Source organism: Scyliorhinus torazame, chromosome 22, assembly GCF_047496885.1.
Source record: "Scyliorhinus torazame isolate Kashiwa2021f chromosome 22, sScyTor2.1, whole genome shotgun sequence".
Lineage (NCBI taxonomy): Eukaryota > Metazoa > Chordata > Chondrichthyes > Carcharhiniformes > Scyliorhinidae > Scyliorhinus > Scyliorhinus torazame.
Window position 1 is genome coordinate 105,326,315 of NC_092728.1, and position 21,299 is coordinate 105,347,613.

A 21,299-nucleotide genomic window follows, 5' to 3' on the forward strand; every position below is an offset into this window, starting at 1 on the left:
AAAATTTAAAGTTCATTTGCAAAGTTGGATTTTACTGGCTGTGCCCCGCAAGTTCAAATTAATATGCTTTTTCTGAATTGAGTGAGTATATCTCCAAATAACTGTCTACTTAGTCCAAGCTTAAAATCTGAAGGCAAATTTACTAACTGATTAGTTTGAAATATTGATGATACACTTGTAATGTCTTTTTTATTGATCTGGACCAGGATCCCTCCAATTTGCAAGGAAAGGTTCAAAAGCACCAGGCTTTTGAAGCAGAACTTTCAGCCAACCAGAGTCGAATTGATACTCTACAGAAAGCTGGACAAGAACTGATTGATGCTAATCATTATGCTTCGGATGAAGTGACTGCTCGTATGAATGAAGTCACCTCTCTATGGAAAAGACTGCTTGAGGCCACAGAAATGAAAGGTCAGGAAATAACCGATGTTTTGTATGAATGAAATCTCCATGTCAAGAACAGCCTTGTCATTAACATTTTCAATAAAGTGTTTATTTTTGTGGTAACCAAAGGCACAGCAGAGAAGGTTTTATGTAAATTCACTTTTGTTCCTTCTGTGGTGCGCTCCCAACCACTAAATTCCAAGGTGTCAGGAGCCCTTCCATATTTCTTCCAACTGGCTACTTTCTGTATCTGGGTCCAGTTTATTTTTATATTCGTTCATGGGATCTGAGGGTTGTTGGTCAGGCCAACATTTGTTGTTTGTCCCTAATTACTTTTGACAAGGTGGTGGTGAGCTGGCTACTTGCAGTTCATGTGGTGTAGGTACAGCCGCAGTGCTGTTATAAAAGTCGTTCCAGGATTTTGACCTAGTGATGCATGGTACACGCACTGCTACTGCGCACTTGTGATGGAGAGAGTGAGTGTTTATGGTGGGGATGGGGTAAAGATATTCTAGTCACTAATGTGAGCCTTTTGTTTGTACACAGGTATTAAACTACGTGAAGCCAACCAGCAGCAACAATTTAACCGCAATGTAGAAGACATTGAACTCTGGTTGTATGAGGTTGAAGGTCACCTTGCTTCAGATGATTATGGAAAGGATTTGACTAGTGTGCAAAACCTGCAGAAAAAACAAGCACTGCTGGAAGCCGATATTGCAGCGCATCAGGTATGGAAATAGATCATCAGAAATAGGAGCCGGAGTAGGCAATTGAGCTCATCAACCCAGTTCTGCCATTCAGTTGGGTCTTGGCTGATTTGATTGTGGTCTTAACACCACTTCCCTTCACAGCTACATCTTAAATTGGAGACCCCTTATTTTTAAACATCCTCCCAGCACCCACTCTTGTCAATCTCCCTCCGAATCATAAGTTCTAACTATGTAATATATTATTTCTCTTCCACCTCTTGAATGTATTGATTTCTTTTGGGGGTATGGTTACATGGGCAATGGACATACTCTGGTTCCTCAGCCAGATGCTCATTGTTTTGTGTGAACTGTGGCAATGATCGTTAGCAGGCTATTCAATGAGAACAGTAAATTCCAATCCTATTCACATTTGTGCACTGTTCCTTCATTTCACCCAAGCGGTAGCCAAACTTGAACCTGTCCTCTTTTGATGTCCACACATGCTTATAGACAATAGGAGTAGGAGCTTTGGCGATTTTCCATTCTCCAACCTGAGAGTGCTGTTCAGCATCTCTACGGCTGTCCTAGCTAAGATCAGTTAACATAGCATAGACCAGACATCAAACCTAGGACCTTCCTGGTCTGAATTGTACAGACCAGGAAGGTCCTAGGTTTGATGACTGGTCCACCTACTGGTGCAATAGCCTCACTGTATGAGAACTTTTTAGGTTTGTTTTTAATGTAGGAAGTTATTGCATGAAGTCTGTTTTGACATTGCAGTGCAATTATTCAATGTTTTATTGTTTACTTAAAAGCCATGCACTGTATATCTTCTCATAAAAGGTAAACTTGTTTCTATGATCAATGTCAGTTAAATTAATTTGAATCCATTTCCGATAGTAGGTTTCCCCCATTTAGCTTCTGCAAATGGTTCCAGCAGTTGTCCCAAAATCGTTTGTAATGCTCAATGTTAATGAGTTCTTGGGGCCCCTTCAGTTGGATTTCTGGAGTTATTCCCTTTGTATTATTCTCATACAGGATTATAATACTAATGTTTATTATTAAGGAGATTGACTTGCAGCTCATAGGAATTGGTGCCAACACCAGCTGTGAGGTTGGAAAGTGACTGAATCTGCATTTTCTCTTGGGGGAATAGTTTCCTCCTTTGGGTAACACCACACCCACAGTGTCTTAGTTTGAACCGCATCTGTTCTGCAATATGGAATGTTCTGTGAAATTATTTTTTATTCTTTCTCCGGATGTGGGCGTCACTGGCTAGGCCAGCATTTATTACCCATCCCTAATTGCCCTAGAGATGGTGGTGGTGGTTGTGGACCACCTTGAACTGCTGCAATTCATGTGGTGTAGGGACAGCCGCAATGCTGTTGGGAAGGGAGTTCCAGAATTTTAACCCAGTGACCGTGAAATAGTTCCAAACACCTGACTTGTGCCTTTGTAGATGGTGGACAGAGTTTGGTGAGTCAGGAGGTGAGTTACTCATCATAGAATTCCCAACCTTTGACTTGTTCTTGTAGCCACATCGCTATTAATGTTGTGTTGAAATAATCGGCTCAGTTTGGTAAGGGCCTGCCAAAAAAGTTTAGCAAATTTGAGTAGGGATCCAGCTGCTTCTCTGGAAACTAGTAATGCCAAAATAAATAGTGAAATATTCTTTCACTTTGCACTAGTGGCAAATTGGTAAGCAGGGGGGAGGGAGCATAGACCCTTGGTTATTACTTGAACATAGGAGTAAGTTGAAGTGTTTTCATACATGGTTATTACAACATGTGGTTATGCAATATCTTTAAATCTTATTTAAAAGAGAATCAAGTATTTGAAAATGAAGACGGCGAGTACAGAAAAGGGCAGGAAAGTGGTATATTGGATTGCTCTGGGCAAAGAGCTAGTACAAGATTGCTGTGATGGGATGAAATTCAAGTACTTACCCTGTGCCGTATCATTCTAAGAATTTCTACTGCTTAGTGCTGTTCATTATGGGACAAGCCAGATGTTGATGGCTTATATTCAAGCTATTAGGTGGAACTGTTCTGCAGGAAATTAATTTTAACTCGCAAGCCAATGGCATAAGATTTAGATTGTGTTGATTTTAGTTGATGTGCATGTACATCAAAGAAGCCTCCATGTTCGCCCTGTACCCCCTCTTAATGATTTCTAACGTTTACATTTATTTTTGAAAAGAGATGCTCTAGATATTTAAGCTGGTGATTTAACTTTTAAGAATGAAACCATTTGTGTGCAATTCTTTCTCTGCTTGTAGGACCGTATTGATGGAATTAATATCCAAGCCCGACAGTTCCAGGAAGGTGGACACTTTGATGCTGACAATATCAAGAAGAAGCAGGAAACCCTGGTTGGTCGTTATGAGGCGTTGAAAGACCCAATGGTGACTCGTAAACAGAAACTTGCTGACTCTCTCCGACTTCAACAGCTCTTCCGTGATATTGAAGACGAAGAAACATGGATTCGGGAAAAGGAGCCAATTGCAGCTTCCACCAACAGAGGTCAGAACAATTTTGGATTTTACTGAGGGTTGTAATTTCTTTTTCTATAAGTTTTTTTAATTTCTCACCCCCACATACATACATTTTATCTTCAAGATACAAGAACAGGAGGGGGTAATTCCGCCTCCCACTCCATCCACCTGTTTTGGCTCCATATTGCTTAATAGCCTTGTCTAGCAAAAATCTTTTTATTTCCGATGTAATATTATTAATTGAGTTACTGCGTGTTGCCTTTTGTGGGAGAGAGGGTGCCCCATACTTCCATTACCCTTTTGTGTGGAGGTATTGCCTGAATGGCCTGTCTCTAAGCTTGGTCTCCCCTGTCCTGAACTCCCCTCAACAATCCCTGTCAAAATCCTAAAAATTCAAACAAGTCATCCATGAACTTGTGCTCCATGGAATATAAGCCTAGTTTACATAATATCTCCTTTCTCTCTTGGAGCCTTGGTAATGCTCCGATGAATCTGCACTCTACTACTTGTATCCATTCCTTGCCTACTGGCCAGAGCTCTTGCACTAACAGTGATCACTTGTGTAAGGTACCGCAAAGTGTCTAGCACTGATAGAATGTTTCAAAGCAAGAAATCTCTATGTGAGATTAGACAAAAATAAGAAATTCACTTTGCATTGTCATGCATATTAGTGTACCGTTTTTAACAACTAAAACCTTGTATTCCAGGAAAGGATTTGATTGGCGTACAGAACTTGCTTAAAAAACACCAGGCCCTCCAGGCAGAGATATCTGGTCATGAACCACGTATCAAAGCAGTAGCCCAGAAAGGACATGCAATGGTCGAAGCTGGTAGGTGTCAAACTAATAGCCATAAATAATTGCTTTTCAGCTCTTTTATGGGTGCAATCTACCGGCTGTGTTGCTCCCAAAAAGCGGCACGGCCGACCGGGAGATCCCTCTCTGGGATGTACCCGTCTCACCACGCCTCATGAGATCTAATGCGATCTAGGGAAATGTCACAATGGGCGGGGTCACTATTTTGCAAATCTGTATATTCGAGTGAGACAGCTAGTCTCAACCTAATATACATTTTGCCTGATCTACCCAAGGCGTTGGGATCTAACCCATTTCGCCTTGGAGTCCTCGGGAGAGTGCCGTTCGGTGCTGGTCCCCACAAATGGATACCAGATTGGGGTTTCCCAGGGGATCGGAGGCCTCTAGGTGCTTGCCCTCTGGGGGGATGGCATCTAGGCACTGCTGGTGCCTGGTGAGTGGAGCTCCTCAATGCAGGAAACGGGATTAAGAGTGGCCTCTTCGGGAAGTTCCCCGGTGAGAAAGCCGAAAAGATTCGGATTTTGTCCTGATCTTGAACAAGAATAATTTGGCTTAACTTTTTTCTTTTTGCGACCTATGCCTGGGACAGTCCTGGCTAACATTTAGCAGGAGACAGCTTGTTGACTTCCTATTGCTATTTCTTTTAGTAATAAGCAGTCACTCACCCATGCTTCCCTTCCTGTAGGAAAGGAAGGAAATGTAGTGAGGAGGAGAAAACTGAAGAAAATGTCTTGAGAAATAAAAGTATTGGGGAGAGAACAAGAAGCAGCAAAACAGTGAAGGAAAATAAGAGTCGGAAGTCAGGAAGGTTTTTTATGAAATCCCTTGGCTCAGGGAGGTGAGAGGTTAAATATTTGGGCCCAGTCTGAAGAAAAATTTCAGAACTACTAAGTACAATTGTTTTATCAAACACGGGTGCGACGGGAGCCTCGGTGTGGTCCCCGATCAGAGACAACCATGTCCATATGTTTTGGTCATGTCCGGCTCTGGAGGGGAGTGGCGGGAACAGTATCTAAGGTGGTGAAAGCCCGGGTCAAGCCAAGCTGGGGGCTAGCACTATTTGGAGTAGTGGACGAGCCGGGAGTGCAGGAGGCGAAAGAGGCCGGCATTCTGGCCTTTGCGTCCCTAGTAGCCCGGCGAAGGATCTTGCTAATGTGGAAGGAGGCGAAGCCCCCCAGCGTGGAGGCCTGAATAAATGATATGGCAGGGTTTATCACGTTGGAAAGGATAAAGTTTGCCTTGAAAGGGTCTGCGCAGGGTTTCTACAGGCGGTGGCAACCGTTCCTAGACCATCTCGCGGAGTGTTAGATGAAGGTCGGACAGCAGCAACAGCAAACCAGGGGGGGGGGGGGGGGGGGTTTAATCTGAGGGGCATTTGTGCAAGAAAACACATGAAGGATCCGGAAACTGACATGTACGGGAAGAATCCACTGTACAAAGTTTTGTATCTTATTGACTTGCATGTTCATGTCTTCCCACGCAAGTTCTTTTTCCTTTTCTTTGTTACGGGGGGGGGGGGGTAGCTTTTCATTGCAGTAGTGGCACCTTTGCTGATTTTTTTTCAATGATAGGTTATGTTACTTCAAAGACAATTTATTGAGAAATTAAAAATCATCGTACAAAAGTCCAGATATCACTATTGTTTTTAACACCCTATCATGTAGTCAGATGTGAATTTCTAATTGTGGAAGTTATTTGGATAGAAGGAAATGTTATTGAGGCCAGTGAGACAAGGAATTTACAAATGAATGTGTTGGTTAACATTGGAACACCAATGGAGGAAAAGATATGAGTAATTTGCTTTCCCTGTGAAATTTCCTTAACAACCATTTTATTCTTTCTCAGGCCACTTTGCCAGTGAGGATGTGAAAGGCAAGCTGAATGACCTGAATCAGAAATGGGATTCCTTGAAAGCAAAGGCTGCACAAAGGCGGCAGGATTTGGAAGATTCGCTGCAGGCTCAGCAGTACTTTGCTGATGCTAATGAGGCAGAGTCCTGGATGAGGGAGAAGGAACCTGTTGTTGGCAGCGTTGACTACGGGAAAGACGAAGACTCTGCTGAGGTGAGGCTTTTTCTATATTTCTTTAAAGTTACCGTTATGAAATTGCAATCCCATTCGTTGAAATGACATCTAGCAGAAGGATCTTTCTCTATAGAGGTTCCACATCTCAAAGCTATAGTTATTGAACTTTATCTCAGCCTGTGACTCTTGCTTCCCCTATGGCCAGTGAGTTGGGTCTGGGGCTAGCGTTGGTGCTGCTAATAGCTTACTGGCAATGAACTAAAGACTGGTGATCCTATTTCTAGGCCCCTATTCTCTGACAACACTTGAAAGAAGATTATAGTAGATAACAAAGAGAGAAATAAGGAAAGAGAGGATCAAATATGAAGGTAGGCTAGCCAGCAACATTAGGAATGTTAGTAAAAGTTTCTTTAAATACATTAAAAACAAACTGGAGGCAAAAGTAGACATTGGGCCGCTCCAAAATGACGCTGGTAATCTAGTGATGGGAGACCAGGAAATAGCTGAGGAACTAAATCAGTACTTTGCGTCAGTCTTCACAGTAGAAGACAGGAGTAATATCCCAACAATTCAGGAGAGTCAGGGGGCAGAGTTGAATATGGTAGCCATCACAAAGGAGAACGTGCTAGAGAAACTAAGAGGTCTAAAAATTGATAAATCTCCGGGCCCAGGTGGGCTACATCCTAGAGTTCTAAAGGAGATAGCTGAAGAAATAGTGGAGGCGTTAGTTATGATCTTTCAAAAGTCACTGGAGTCAGGGAAAGTCCCAGAGGATTGGAAAATCGCTGTTGTAACCCCCCCTGTTCAAGAAGGGAACAAGAAAAAAGATGGAAAATGATAGGCCAATTAGCCTAACCTCGGTTGTTGGCAAGATTCTAGAATCCATCGTTGAGGATGAGATTTCTAAATTCTTGGACGTGCAGGGTCAGATTGGGACAAGTCAGCATGGATTTAGTATGGGGAGGTCGTGCCTGACAAACCTGTTAGAGTTCTTTGAAGAGATAACAAATAGGTTAGACCCAGGAGAGCCAATGAATGTTATCTATCTTGACTTCCAAAAGGCCTTTGATAAGGTGCCTCACGGGAGACTGCTGAGTAAAATAAGGGCCCATGGTATTCGAGGCAAGGTACTAACATGGATTGACGATTGGCTGTCAGGCAGAAGCAGAGAGTTGGGATAAAAGGTTCTTTTTCGGAATGGCAACCGGTGACGAGTGGTGTCCCGCAGGGTTCAGTGTTGGGGCCATAGCTGTTCTCATTATATATTAATGATCTAGATGACGGGACTGGGGGCATTCTGGCTAAGTTTGCAGATGATAGGTGGAGGGGCAGATAGTATTGAGGAGGTGGGGAGGTTGCAGAAAGATTTGGACCGTTTAGGAGAGTGGTCCAAGAAATGGCTGATAATTCTATGTGGGCAAGTGCGAGGTCTTGCACTTTGGGGAAAAAAGAATAGAGGCATGGACTATTTTTTAAACGGTGACAAAATTCATAATGCTAAAGTGCAAAGGGACTTGGGAGTCCTAGTCCAGGATTCTCTAAAAGTAAACTTGCAGGTTGAGTCCGTAATTTAGAAAGCAAATGCAATGTTATCATTTATCTCAAGAGGCTTGGAATATAAAAGCAGGGATGTACTTCTGAAGCTTTATAAAGCACTAGTTAGGCCCCATTTAGAATACTGTGAGCAATTTTGGGCCCCACACCTCAGGAAGGACATACTGGCACTGGAGCGGGTCCAGCGGAGATTCACATGGATGATCCCAGGAATGGTAGGCCTAACATACGATGAATGGCTGAGGATCCTGGGATTATATTCATTGGAGTTTAGGAGGTTGCGGGGAGATCTAATAGAAACGTACAAGATAATAAATGGCTTAGATAGGGTGGATGTAGGGAAGTTGTTCCCATTAGCAGGGGAGACTAGGACCCGGGGGCACAGCCTTAGAATAAAAGGGAGTCACTTTAGAACAGAGATGAGGAGAAATTTCTTCAGCCAGAGAGTGGTGGGTCTGTGGAATTCATTGCCACAGAGGGCGGTGGAGGCTGGGACGTTGAGTGTCTTTAAGACAGAAGTTGATAAAATCTTGATTTCTCGTGGAATTAAGGGCTATGGAGAGAGCGGGTAAATGGAGTTGAAATCAGCTGTGATTGAATGGTGGAGTTGACTCGATGGGCTGAATGGCCTTACTTCCGCTCCTATGTCTTATGGTCTTATCTGCTAATTAATTGTTCAAGGTTCTTGTGTATTTGCTTGTAAAAACTTGCCTCCAAATGCTAGTTTACTTTCGTAACTTATTCGTTGTGCAGTGGGGTGGGGGAAATGTTTTGCAGCTGAAAGAATTTGAGGTCTGTGCCACTATTTTTTTTGTAAATATAATGAAACAACTTTGACCTGTAATTTATCAATCTTCATTCCTGTCTTGTTCCTTCTTCTCCAACGCTGGAGATATTGGGGCGATTTTAATGTTGTAATGCTGGGGGGGAAAAAATCGGGAGAGATGTTTAACATTAAGCTGGCCTAATTTTGCCCAATAAAATGACGCCCTTAAGTCTTTACGTGAATGTCAATAACCTAGACACTTCACCCAGATTGCATTTCCTACATTACAGCAGCGATTAAGTGCTTTTGACATCTGGAGGGTTGGCACAGACTCAGTGGGCTGAATGGCCTCCTTCTGCACTAGGGAATCAATGGATCTAGTCTAATCAGGAGTCAGAAACGTGATTATTTTCTTCATTTCACTTCATAATCCAACTGACAACAAGGTCTACCATTACTCCAGGAAAGAGAAACTGCTAACCTGATTAGAATTTGGTCTGAGAAGGGTGGCACGGTGGTGCAGTGGCTAGCACTGCTGCTTCATGGCGCCAAGGACCTGGGTTCGTCCCCGGCCCCGGGTCACTGTCCGTGTGGAGTTTGCACATTCTCCCCGTGTCTGTGTTGGTCTCGCCTCCACAACCCAAAGATGTGCAGGGTAGGTGGATTGGCTAAATTGTCCCTTAATTGGAAAAATACATTTTAAAATTCTGCAAAAGAATTGAGTCTGAAATCCAGTATGGTTTAGTGAATTGCCTATGTTATCAGAGAAATCTCTTCATCACTAACCTGTTTCTGCAATAGTTCATTGAATTTTAGTAGATGGTAGAAGCAGTTACTAAAAACATTATTGAGTTTATTTATTTTTTAAATCCAGGCCCTACTGAAGAAACATGAAGCTCTGATGTCTGATCTGATTGCATATGGAAGCAGCATTCAGGCACTGAAGGAACAAGCTCAAGCCTGCCGTGTAAGGCATTGATTTGTTATTTTACCATAATTTACATTTAAAAAAACATTTCCAAGCATTCTTGCAGGTTTACCTTTACTAACGTAATTATTGCACGATATCCGAAAGCCAACCACAAACTTATCTGATGTAGTTCAATTCTCGGGTAGAATTCAAACCACGGGTAGAAATCATTCTGTACTATATAAATTGTGGATATTCAAAATTTGCCCTGCCATTAATGAACAAATCTCTACTCCCTTCTCTTCAGCAACAAGTGGCTCCCACAGATGATGAAACTGGAAAAGAACTGGTTTTGGCCTTGTATGATTACCAGGAGAAGAGCCCTCGTGAAGTGACCATGAAGAAAGGGGATATTCTTACCTTGCTAAACAGTACCAACAAGGTAAGAAATGGGTTGGACTTGTAGAGACGATGGAAAATTAGCAGTTACTAATTCCCACACTGTTATTTTAATATTTGTTTCTTTTGAATATTTAACTGCTTATGCTCATCTTGGATTGTTTATCATGATCCACTTGGCTGCAGTACATGTTGGAGTGGTCCTTTATTGTGGAATGACATAACGCCAGTGTTCTGGGTGCCGTTATATTTCAGTGCTTTAGAAGTTGACAGCCAACATTGTTGTGTGCCTGTTGCTTTTTACTTCAGCTGAACATTAATTATTGTATTTGGGGTCTATTTTTGAAAACCTTTTAAAGCTCTTAAGGAAATGGCAGTTTTTGCTAGTCTTGTTTATCATAGTTGCAGAATTCAAAATGCACCTGTAGTAGTGATATTCTCCTTCTTTACTGAGTTATGGAATGAATCAATATAGCTTTACTTTATCCAGATATGTCTGAGCGTGTGTGAGGTCCTGCCATGGATAACGTGGGCTTGTGAAGAGTAGTCAGAGCAGACCTGCTTCTCATTAGGATCAGCTCATTTAGGGCCTGTGTACTATTTTTGTACAGCTGTTTTTAAAAAATTAATTTACAGGATTGGAGTGCTAGGCCAGCATTTATGGCCCATCCCTAATTACCCTTGAGAAGCTGCTGGCGAGCTGCCTTGAACTGCTGCAGTCCTTGTGGTGTATGCGCACCCACAGTGCTGTTGGGGAGAGAGTTCTAGATTTTGATCCAGCGACGGTGAAGCAACCACAATATTATTCCAGTTCAGGATGGTGAGTGGCTTGGAGGGGAACGTCCTGGGGGGCGGTGTTCCCATGTATCTGCTGACCGTATGGTAGTGGTCGTAGGTTTGCCTAGGGAATCTCAGGGCGTTTCTGCAATGCATCTTGTAGATGGGACACATTTCTGCCACTGTTCGTCAGTAGTGGAGGGAGTGAATGTTTGTGGAAGGTGTGCCAATCATGCAAGCTGCTTTGTCTTGGATGTTGTCAAGCCTTGAGTGTTGTTGAAGTTGAACTCACCCATGCAAGTGGAGAGTATTCCATCACACTCCTGACTTGGGTGCCTTGTCGATAGTAGGCTGGTTGTAGGGAGCCGGAGGTGAGTTACTTGCCAAAAGACCTAGCCTCTGACCTGTTCTTCTAGCCATAGTATTTATATGGCTAGTCCAGTTTCTGGTCCGTGGTAATTCTCAAGATGTTGATATTTGTCCGTGATTCTATTGTAAAGGATTGGTGGAAAGTGGAAGTGAATGATCGTCAGGGCTTTGTTCCTGCTGCCTATGTCAAGAAATTGGACCCAGCGCAGTCTACATCACGTGAAAATCTGCTGGAGGATTCAAGCAGCATTGCAATGCGCCAGGAACAGATTGACAACCAGTGAGTAATTAAACATGCCCTTTTATACCTGGCATATTTTGTGCAGTGGAGCATTTTATACTAGGCACTGTACAACAAGAATACATCCTCCCCTGGTCCACTTTTGGTTCAGTTGGATGTGTATTTCCTTTTCATGTTGGTTTGTACTAACTATGCTAGTGTTGGCATTTGATAGTTTTCTTGTACGAAGATATTGACCCTCCGTTGGTGCCGTTCTATGATAGTTAAAATTGCCAACATGGTTTATTTGTTTTGAAGGCTTCTAGAACCGGCGAAGAAACAATTTCAGGTCTAAGGGGAAAGACTGAGAGTGGGATAAAATGGCCAGCTCTCGAGATGACATGGGCACAATGGGCTAAATGACCCTCTTCTGTGCTTTATACTTCAGTATAATGGTATCCTATGTTGGTCTTCCTATGAATTTTACCATTTTACATTCCCTTAATGTTGTTCATTTCTTTCCTTCCCTGCTCCTGTTGTGACCAGTTCCTGTACCATTTCATTATGTAGCTGGTCTCCATTTCTGTGTATGAATCAAACAGAGTACGGTAGCCCATTCAGTCATTGTGGGCATTTCACCAAAACCAAATCATGGCTGGGATTCTCTGTTCCTGCCGGCAGTGCACCTCCACCGGGGGTGGCTTCAATGGGTAATCCCATTGACAAGCGGTGGGAGTAAAGAATCCCGCCACCAGCAAGTGGCGCACCGCCGAGAAACAAGCGGCTGGGGGATCCGAGAATTCAGCCCCGTGTCCTGATGTGTTTTAATGGCAGGAACAAAAAGGTAAGGACAGTGAGGTATAATAAGAAATAAGGAAAAGGCACTGGAAATGTAGGTGGAATAATAAGTCCTGGTCCCTGACAACAGCATTCGTCTGCAAATGCTGAGAAAAGTCAGAAAGAAGCATGAATTTGGAAATTCTGTCAAAGAGCTTGAGGGAATCAGCCATGATCACATTGAGGGTGTTAGTCTCGGGAGGCTAAATTGCCTACTCCTGCTCCTTGGTCATGTGTTCTAGGGAGGAGATGCTCTGGCTGATTTCGCAATCCAGCTCTTGGTCTGTAACATTGTAGGTAGCAGACGAGGAACATATCAGCCCTGATAGAATGGCAGAGCAGACCCGATGGGCCGAATGGCCTAATTCTGCTCCTATACCGTATGAACTTATAAGGTTGTTGTAACAACGTCTGTTCAATAAAGGTGATCCATTCATTATTAATTTACATTGGTAGCGGGTAAGCTTTTGTAAACCATAATACAATATCTAATTAATACTGACTTTAAAGGACATGGGTTAATTAGAAATTTGCAAGGTGGCACAGTGATTAGCACTGCTCCCTTACGGCGCTGAGGTCCCAGGTTCGATCCCGGCCCCGGGTCACTGTCCAAGTGGAGTTTGCGTGGGTCTCACCCCCACAACCCAAAAATGTGCAGGATAGGTGGATTGGCCACGATAAATTGCCCCTTAATTGGAAAAAAAGAGTTGGGTACTCTAAATTTCTGAAAAAAATTTGAAGCAGACAGCACAGATTGGTTAAAAGTTAAATTTAGAGGGTTATTTTAAGAAGGTAAAGAAGAAAATGTGTTTAAAATTAGGAAATATAAACCCGACTATAGATTTTCACATTGAAGTGATGTAACTATGATATCCCTTAAGTCTGTGTTGGAACTATTAAACTTTCCAGACAAAATAAAAATAGGGGATGAGTAACTGCAAAGTGACTTTAGGAGGACACCAACAGATTAGTGGATCGCGGCAATCAAAATCAGAGGTACAATAAGTAGAAGATATACAACGGTACCACTTTTAAAAAGAGTATATAGAAGCAGAGAAACCTAGGAATTCAGATGCACCCAAAATTCAAAGAAGAAAGGACAAATTGATGAACATGTTGCATCTTAGGCTTCAGAAGCTAATGTATGGCATAGATTACAAAAGTAAGGACGCTAAATTTGTTTGATTCATTTGTTAGGCTGCAGCGAGAATACTGTGTCCAATTTAGGCTACTCTACTTGAGTAAGGATATCAAGGCCATGGAGTGAATACAGAAAGGATTCACTGAGGATACCAGGGATAAAATTATTTAGTTATAAGCAGAGACTAGAAATACTAATTCTTTTCATTAGAACCGGGAAGGTTAAGATCAATTCTGATAAGTTTCAATGAAATATATTGGGGGGGGGGAACTATTTTCACTGGCTAATGAGTTCATAACAAGAGATATAAAATCACCAAAGTAAAGGTTTTTTCTGTAGAGGGTTATTTGGACATGGGATGCGTCTTTCTGAAACAGTGACTGAAGCAAAATCCACATCAATAGAAAGGAAAATGGCTAAGCATTTAAAATATAAATAATTGAGAGGCTACTCAACAAATATAGCTCTATTCAGAAAGCTAGTACAGGTATGATGGGCTGTACAGAAAACTAGTACAGGTGCAATTTATTCTTGTGCTGTAAAATTCTATGATTCTTGGTGCAAGTCTATTGTCTACAATACAATTTAACTCTCTTCTGCAGAATCTTCCAGTATGGTTTCCCCAGGTCCACCTTTAATGCAGGTTGTATGTCATTGTACATTCCAAGTCAATTCAGTCCATCTAAATATCTAACTTGAACAGCGTGTTATAATAATGCTCAACATAATTGGTTAGAAGCCAACACTTAACTGTTGCTTGCTACCTGGCAATAGTTTGGTAGTAGAGAATGGGAGAGAAATTACGTATGTGTGCTGGAAAATGCATGGAACTGGATATTGTTGCTTTAATTGACTGTTAGAACTTTCTTTGTTTTGCCAGGAAGCTCTGTTGCTTGTTACTAATCAAGCTACAGTCTTTTCAGCAGTTGCTTGTCTGCTTTTATCTGTTGCTCCTGAGACTTTCCTTGCTGATTCTTGCCATGTACTACTAATTTTCCTTTCTTTAGCAGCCGCTTTTAACCTTTTAATCTACTAATGGTGCATGCTGTGCTCTGCTCCTTCTGTCTGTCCAGGGCTCTGCTAGCTAAGGAAGTTGGCAGCGTTGTGCTCCGTATGAAACAGGTGGAGGAATTGTGAGTAGGTTCGGCTCTTTCTCACGCAGTGTGCTCTCTTGTGCTTCCATTCATTTTGCGTATGCTCGTGGACGCTGGATGAGTGAACTAAATATCATTTTACTAGCATGAAGAAACTTGCTTGCCAAGTTCTAACTGCTAAAACGGGCCAACTGGACACTCCAGTCACATTGTGGGGAGATGGAAGCTTTTCCCGTTACCTAATGGAAGGAGTGTGAAAGTTGGCATCATTCACCGTTTTAGGTGCACGATTCTGTTTTAATTCATTAGCTAACTTCTGCCATTGCTTAGGTAGCACATCATAAGCATGCAAATAACATTTTTAAATATCTGAATTTTGGGGAATGGAACAGAATCTTGGAAAACATAGTTCCAGCTGAGATGTGGTGATGGCTGTTTTATGGCTGAGTGAGTGCAATCAACTGGTGAGATATGATGAAATTGTTAGAGATCTGGGTCAGTCAGATTCAGCAAGCTTAGCAAGAGCATAACTATACTTAACAAGTCTCAAGTAAATGTATTGAGCATGCAGTGTATGTTGGGGATTTGGGTGGAGGGGATTTGGGTGGGGTGACTAATTATTCTATACCAAAATCCTGAATTTCTCTCTTGGTAAATGCACTATACTCCTTATCAAATTAGTTGAATCACTGTTGAATTTATATTCACCTTTTCAATTATCGAAAATAAAACAAAAAAAAATTAATCATAGAAAATAAAACAAAAAGGAATTAAATGTCCGATCAATTATGAGCTGATAAAGTCAATTTTTATTGACTACATCCAGTGCCCATGTTCGTCTGACATTTTTATACCATTTCGAGTTCAAAGCCATTTAGCTACCAAACATAAAACGTTTTATTTATTTCATGGAAGTATTACATTCAAACTATTTAGAATGGATTAGAATTGAATGTGCAAGGTATTCCAACTTGTTTTGTCATCTCTAAAAGTTTTGAATGTGCTGCTGAAATATTTCTCCATTCGTTAAAGGGTATGCAATTTGCCGGTTTATAAAAGATTGTAAGCATGTTGAAATCCATAAACTCGACTCAAAATTTGTGATTCTAAACTTTCTATTTTAAATCCACTTCACCTTTAGGATCCAAATATTATTAAAGAAAGCTTTCAAAGTTTTTGTGCTATTTAGTGATTACTTAAAATGTTTAGGAGCACAGTAAAGTGGAGTCATAGGACTGAAGGGTACCGCTGAGGAGGTAGAGTGGGGTGAATCCATGGGCGTTTATATTGACTATGGTAATTATGGAAGGTTTTGTGAATAAGTAGCCCATCCCTTGTTACATAAGGCTGGTCATTCTTCAATACAGACTGAGCAACATTCAAACCACTTGAGTAGTAAGTGTCAGCGATATCAGGTTTAAGGTATTTTGTTCTGATTTGCTATCCATCTTCATCAGCAATTCCATATTTTGACAATTTTTTGGGGTGTTTATTTAAATGTTTCAAATTGGCAGTTTGCTGTAGGGTGACTTTGATCCTGTCTCCTTTCAGATACCAGTCAATTCTGGAACTGGGCTTAAAACGGAAGAATATGCTGGAAAAAAGCTGTAAGAAGTTCATGCTTTTTCGTGAGGCCAGTGAACTGCAGCAGTGGATCAGTGAGAAGGAGGCAGCATTGACCAGTGAGGAGGTGGCGGCTGACCTGGAACAAGTGGAAGGACTGCAGAAAAAGTTTGATGACTTCCAAAAAGTAAGTAAAGCTTTTAATTTGAACTATTCCGATTCAGTAGACAAATGTAAAACATCAACACATAAAATAGATTGTGAATACCGTGGCTCTTTCATCTTTAGCTGCTTGACATATTGGCTTTATGGTTAACAGGCCAGTGCCATTGTTTCCAGTTCACTGTTTACAACAAACTATAATTAGAAGATTATAATAATAAAATCAGAGTACTGGGAAAAGCACAGCAGGTGTGACGACATCTTTGGAAAGTGAGAAACAAGAGTTAGAATCATAGAATTTACAGTGCAGAAGGAGGCCATTTGGCCCATTGATCTGCACCGGCCCTTGGAAAGAGCACCCTACTTAAGCCCATGCCTCCACCCTATCCCCGTAACCCAGTAACCCCACCTAAACATTTTTGGATTGGGAGGAAACCGGAGCACCCAGAGGAAACCCACGCAGACACGGGGAGAACGTGCAGACTCCTCACAGACAGGAATCAAACCTGAGACCCTGGAGCTGTGAAGCAACTGAGCTAACCACTGTACTACCTAATGGACAGAATTCTCCCAATGCTCCTCCGGCAGGCTCAATGATGGGTCAGTAGGGGTAGGATTCAGCAGGGGTACAAAAATTAATTTTATGCTGCCGTGTATTTCTAATGGCATTTTCTCCTGGTACCTGGCACTGTGAATCAACAAACCAGTTGAAGGCCCAACTGGAATCTTCACCCATGCACGAATGTCTGTGACTGCAGTGGCAAAACACACTGGTCAAGAACATGTCTGGAGCAACATGACATGCAGAAGTTGGGATGCACCTGAAGTCTTTCTGGGAAAAAAAAAGGCAGTAGAGCGGCTGCCTCCTAGAGACTTCCAACAACCCTGGACCTGGAACACCACAGCAGGGGTGGAAGGAACATCTGCAGCTGGATCTTCCGGATTTTGTCATTGAGGAGGTCCATCTTCGAGCCTCACCGTTCCTGGAGATCCATTTTCTTTTTCAGGAGGCCCATCATCTTTCTTCAATAGTGGGCCAGTGATGTTGGGAGCTTTAGTAACGTGAGAGCACTGGTGAAAAACTGGTGATTTATTAACTATTTACGTAGTTTTGCTCAAAGCAACATATCGTTCCCAGTACAGACCTTGCTGGGAGGACTAAAACTCACCAGGCCTTACTTTGGGTCGCCTTTATATTGATACATAATAGACCCAGGCCAGTTCCTGATGCTGTGGAAACTCAATACCGCCGGTTGGGAGTAGAGCTAGGTGGGCTCTGGCCTTCTACGGTGGTCCAACTGTTTGCCATGGACCTTCCCTTGAACCTGGACCTTGTAAAAGACTGGGCCGATATGTCCCAGTACTACTACAGGGAGCCACAATGCTCCCATCGCCAAAATTACGAATGTAGTTTGTAACTCTGGAGTGAAATGTGTGCCCAGGCGTCCTCCAGTCATGGTGGTGTTTCTGCGATTACTGTTGTACTGCAACCTTCCTTCCTAAACTTGGAAATGGCAGACTTACCTGGGTGCGGAGTCTGCAACCCATCAACACCTCCACCAGGGCAATTCACATGGGACACCATTCAATAATTAAAAAGGAATTGCACCAGTCGTGTCCATAAACCCCGTGGATTGCTTCTTTGAACCTTTTTTGAAGGTCTGGACTATGCTTTTTGCTAGACCATTAGAGGAGGGGCGATGAGGAACACTTCGAACATGCCGAATGCTGTTCCCCTTCTTAAATACGGCAAATTCTTTGCTAGTGAAAGGTGCCCCATGATCTGCCACCAGGACCTCAGGAATTCCATGAGTGCTAAAAACGCCCCAAAGCTTCTCTATCATGGCCCTGGACGTCGTGGAGACCATCTTACATGCTCGCCACTTGGAGTGAGCATCCACAAGCACGAGGAACATGGAGCCCAGAAAAGGACCTGCAAAATTCATGTTTTGGCGTACCCATGGGTGCCCCGGCCATTCCCAAGGATGAATGAAAGCTGCTGTGGAAGTTTCTAATGCTCTTGGCATACCGAGCAGCTGCACACAACCCTTTTTATGTTCCCATTGATACTGGGCCACCAGACATCACTGTGGGCCGACATTTTCATTTTGGACGCTCCCAGATGGTCACTGAAGGTCCTGTAACGGGGCTTCCTGACCCTGTGGGGTGGGGGATGACCACATTGGCTCCCCACAAATGACATCCTCTGCACCTGAGCGTGGTTAACTCCTGAGAGAAAGGTTGTAGGGTTACCAGAAGGGCTTTTCTCTTGCCGCTCAACAGCAGGAGGCAAAACTTCTCCAATCCTGGGTCCGCTGTGTCCACGTGCGCACCTGAGCAGCCATCACCGGCAAGGTGTTCATTAAGTTGAGTCAGAATTACCTTATCCACCACTGGGTGGTATGGGGCGCTCATGGGAAATGACTGGGGACGCCCGCATGAGCAATTTGCATGTCCGAGCGGTGCGGGATTGCAGAAAGCTAGGATCTAGCCCAATGTTAGATCCTATACTATGCAAATAGAGGGATTCTCTTACCCTCCCTGAAGAGGCCGAGCAGCGGCTTGTGGTCAGTTACAATCACATTGTTGCCCATAAACAAATTGGTGGAACATCCCAAAGATCACCTCCTCTATCTGAACGTAACATTGCTCTGCATCCGCCATCTTGAAGCAAACATGATAGTCCCTGTCATGGGCCAGCAGTGCCTCAATGCCGTAGGGGGGGGAGCATCACATGTCATGATTAGGGGCCTGGCCGCATCATAATGCACAAGACGTTGCATGGAGGACAGACTCTTCTTAACAGCAATAAGTGCTTTCTCCTGTGAGGGGCCCCAGCACCACTCCTGGTCCTTTCTCAATAGCGCGTGGAGTGGAGCCAACAGAGTGGCCAAGTTGTCGATGAACTTCCCATAATAGTTGACTAGGCCTAAAAATGACAAGAGTTGAGTGGCGTTCTTTTCGCATGAACCTTATCTTCCAACGGGTTTAGACCATTACTGTCCACCCTGTTGTACCTGTAGTGACATCAGATACTTTCGACCAGTTTATTTACTTCAAGGTTTTAGGTACCATTATTTGCGGGATGAACTAAAGACAAAACAGGTTTACGGTTTAATGCAATTTTACTCTCAATTCTCTTACTCAACAAACTGTAACTCACTCACAGCTGAGCTTTGGGTTTTACCCACACTTCGTGAAGGAGGTAGGCAGGCTATGATGATGTGAATGTCTTCTCTGGGTTCAAACCCCAACGTCCTTTCTTCTTGCGGTGGTTGTGCCTGGGGGACTCCCAAGTTATCGCTGGGGGTCTGTTCTTATTGTCCCTTTCTTTATACTCGTATGCTAGCATTGAGTCAGAGGTATACACCCACAACTGGCCATTGTCCCATCCAGACCCCAATTTGTTAACGGGAAAGACAGGATCACCGATTACCTGTTTATCCATGGTGATTCAATCAAGAGCCATTGTCCTCTGAAACACACTCGTCTGACCAACCATCAGCTCATTATGGAGTCTGATGGTTTCTTTTGTCTGTTCTTCCCCCTGCTGCAAAGTTGATCACCTGTGTCTGGAAGTTTGTTACATACTCCTAGCATGGTCTTGTTCTTTGGAGTGGGTAATCACGAAGTCCATATAGCGATAACAAGTTTATTCATTGACTTGAGTGCTCTTGCAGATGGCCAGTGTCGATTCCAGCCAGAGCCTCTTAATTCTGTTCCTGGCCTATCTGTATCTTCTCAGCCTGTTTTCAGTACCACAACCCAAGAACCGAGACAGGTCACCGTGCGAACACACACTTGCTTCTCTTCAGCCGGGCGCCTACGCGGGAAAAGCGCCAGAGTACTTCCTGTAGGTTGATCAGTGTGGATCCCGTGATGAGCACGTCGTCCAAATAGACGGCCACCTTCGGTTGGCCCTGCAAGATGTTCTCCCATCACCCATCCGGAACAAAATCCCGAGGCAGACGGGGGAACAGGCTATTTCCCACTGCGGAGGCCAGTGGGAAACCATGCCGTATCTTCCAGGTCTGGCCTCATTAATTATGTAACCAGGGGCTTAGTGCCCTATTCCATGGTGATGCCCGGAACCTCTCCCTCCCACTGCAAGTTCTCTCCAACCCTGAGCAGATGTCACGAACCCTGACACCAGGCAGGCAACACGGCTTTCTCAATTCTCACACTTTGCTGCAGGGAACAGTGTCAATCCCTTTCCCTATACTCTCCCCTGTTACTGCTATTGCTATTACTGTTACATTCCCTTTTGCTCCCCCCACTAGAATGGATCCCTGCGGCCAGTCAGCTCACCCATCACGCAGCTCCTCTCATCGAAATAAGCTGAAAGAACTTTTTGGACAAAAAAAAGTGATGATTGAGCCTGCTATCTGGACCCCCCTTTACCGGCCCCACTCACAGGCACACTCTCCTGTCCCTGACCAAATCAGAAGACCCTATCCTAAGAGGTGTGACTGCCTCCTGGTACAAGGTATTCCGGTCGCTTTCCCCTCCCATTTGCATTGCAGTGTCTGCAGCTCAGCCTCCAGCTCAGTGATTGAGCCAAAGCTCCTTAAGCTACAAATGTGTTTACCCTGGATCATACTGGCATTCAGGAGCTTCCACAAGCAGCATCCGTTGACTGTCTTGCCATCCTTGTGTCTTATTCAATCTCATTGAATTAACCAGCAGCTCTTTTGAGCCCAGAAACCCTACTTCGGGATGGGAAGTAAGGTTTCAGGGCTCAACTCGGGTCCTTGGTGCCATGAGGCAGCAGTGCTAACCACTGTGCCACCGTGCCAGCCCACTAGAAATCAATGTAATTTGCATTGAAATGTCTGTTTGTATATCCTTTTCAAATGTGGGAGTTCACTGACTGCAGTTATAGTAAAAACTGGTTTAAGCTGCTTTCTTTAATTAGCTAATTTCAGCTGCTCTACCAACTACCGATTCTTAACCAATTGGTGAGCCAAGACAGTGAGACTCAACAAGCCACTTAGCTGCGGTGACATCTTATCCAAACCTGACGCTGTCCTTGCCTGGTATCAAGATATTTATTCTTCCAGCCAGATTGCTGGATATTGATTGAAGTTGGAGCACTGATCTC

At 43.4% G+C, this 21,299-nt stretch overlaps 1 protein-coding gene across 6 annotated transcripts in view; it reads left to right on the top strand.

The window, feature by feature from the left end:
• Positions 1–21,299, top strand: part of sptan1 (spectrin alpha, non-erythrocytic 1) — a 138,656-nt gene that overhangs the window by 50,523 nt on the left and 66,834 nt on the right. For 4 of the 6 annotated variants that reach the window (XM_072488829.1, XM_072488827.1, XM_072488828.1 and 1 more), the window contains exons 16-25: positions 207–411; positions 931–1,112; positions 3,352–3,595; positions 4,275–4,397; positions 6,228–6,445; positions 9,601–9,693; positions 9,944–10,078; positions 11,313–11,461; positions 14,453–14,512; positions 16,025–16,223. In XM_072488829.1, the coding sequence (XP_072344930.1) occupies positions 207–411; positions 931–1,112; positions 3,352–3,595; positions 4,275–4,397; positions 6,228–6,445; positions 9,601–9,693; positions 9,944–10,078; positions 11,313–11,461; positions 14,453–14,512; positions 16,025–16,223 (1,608 nt within the window). The remainder of the gene's footprint in view (positions 1–206; positions 412–930; positions 1,113–3,351; positions 3,596–4,274; positions 4,398–6,227; positions 6,446–9,600; positions 9,694–9,943; positions 10,079–11,312; positions 11,462–14,452; positions 14,513–16,024; positions 16,224–21,299) is intronic. The other 2 variants (XM_072488831.1, XM_072488833.1) reach the window with 1 other exon arrangement.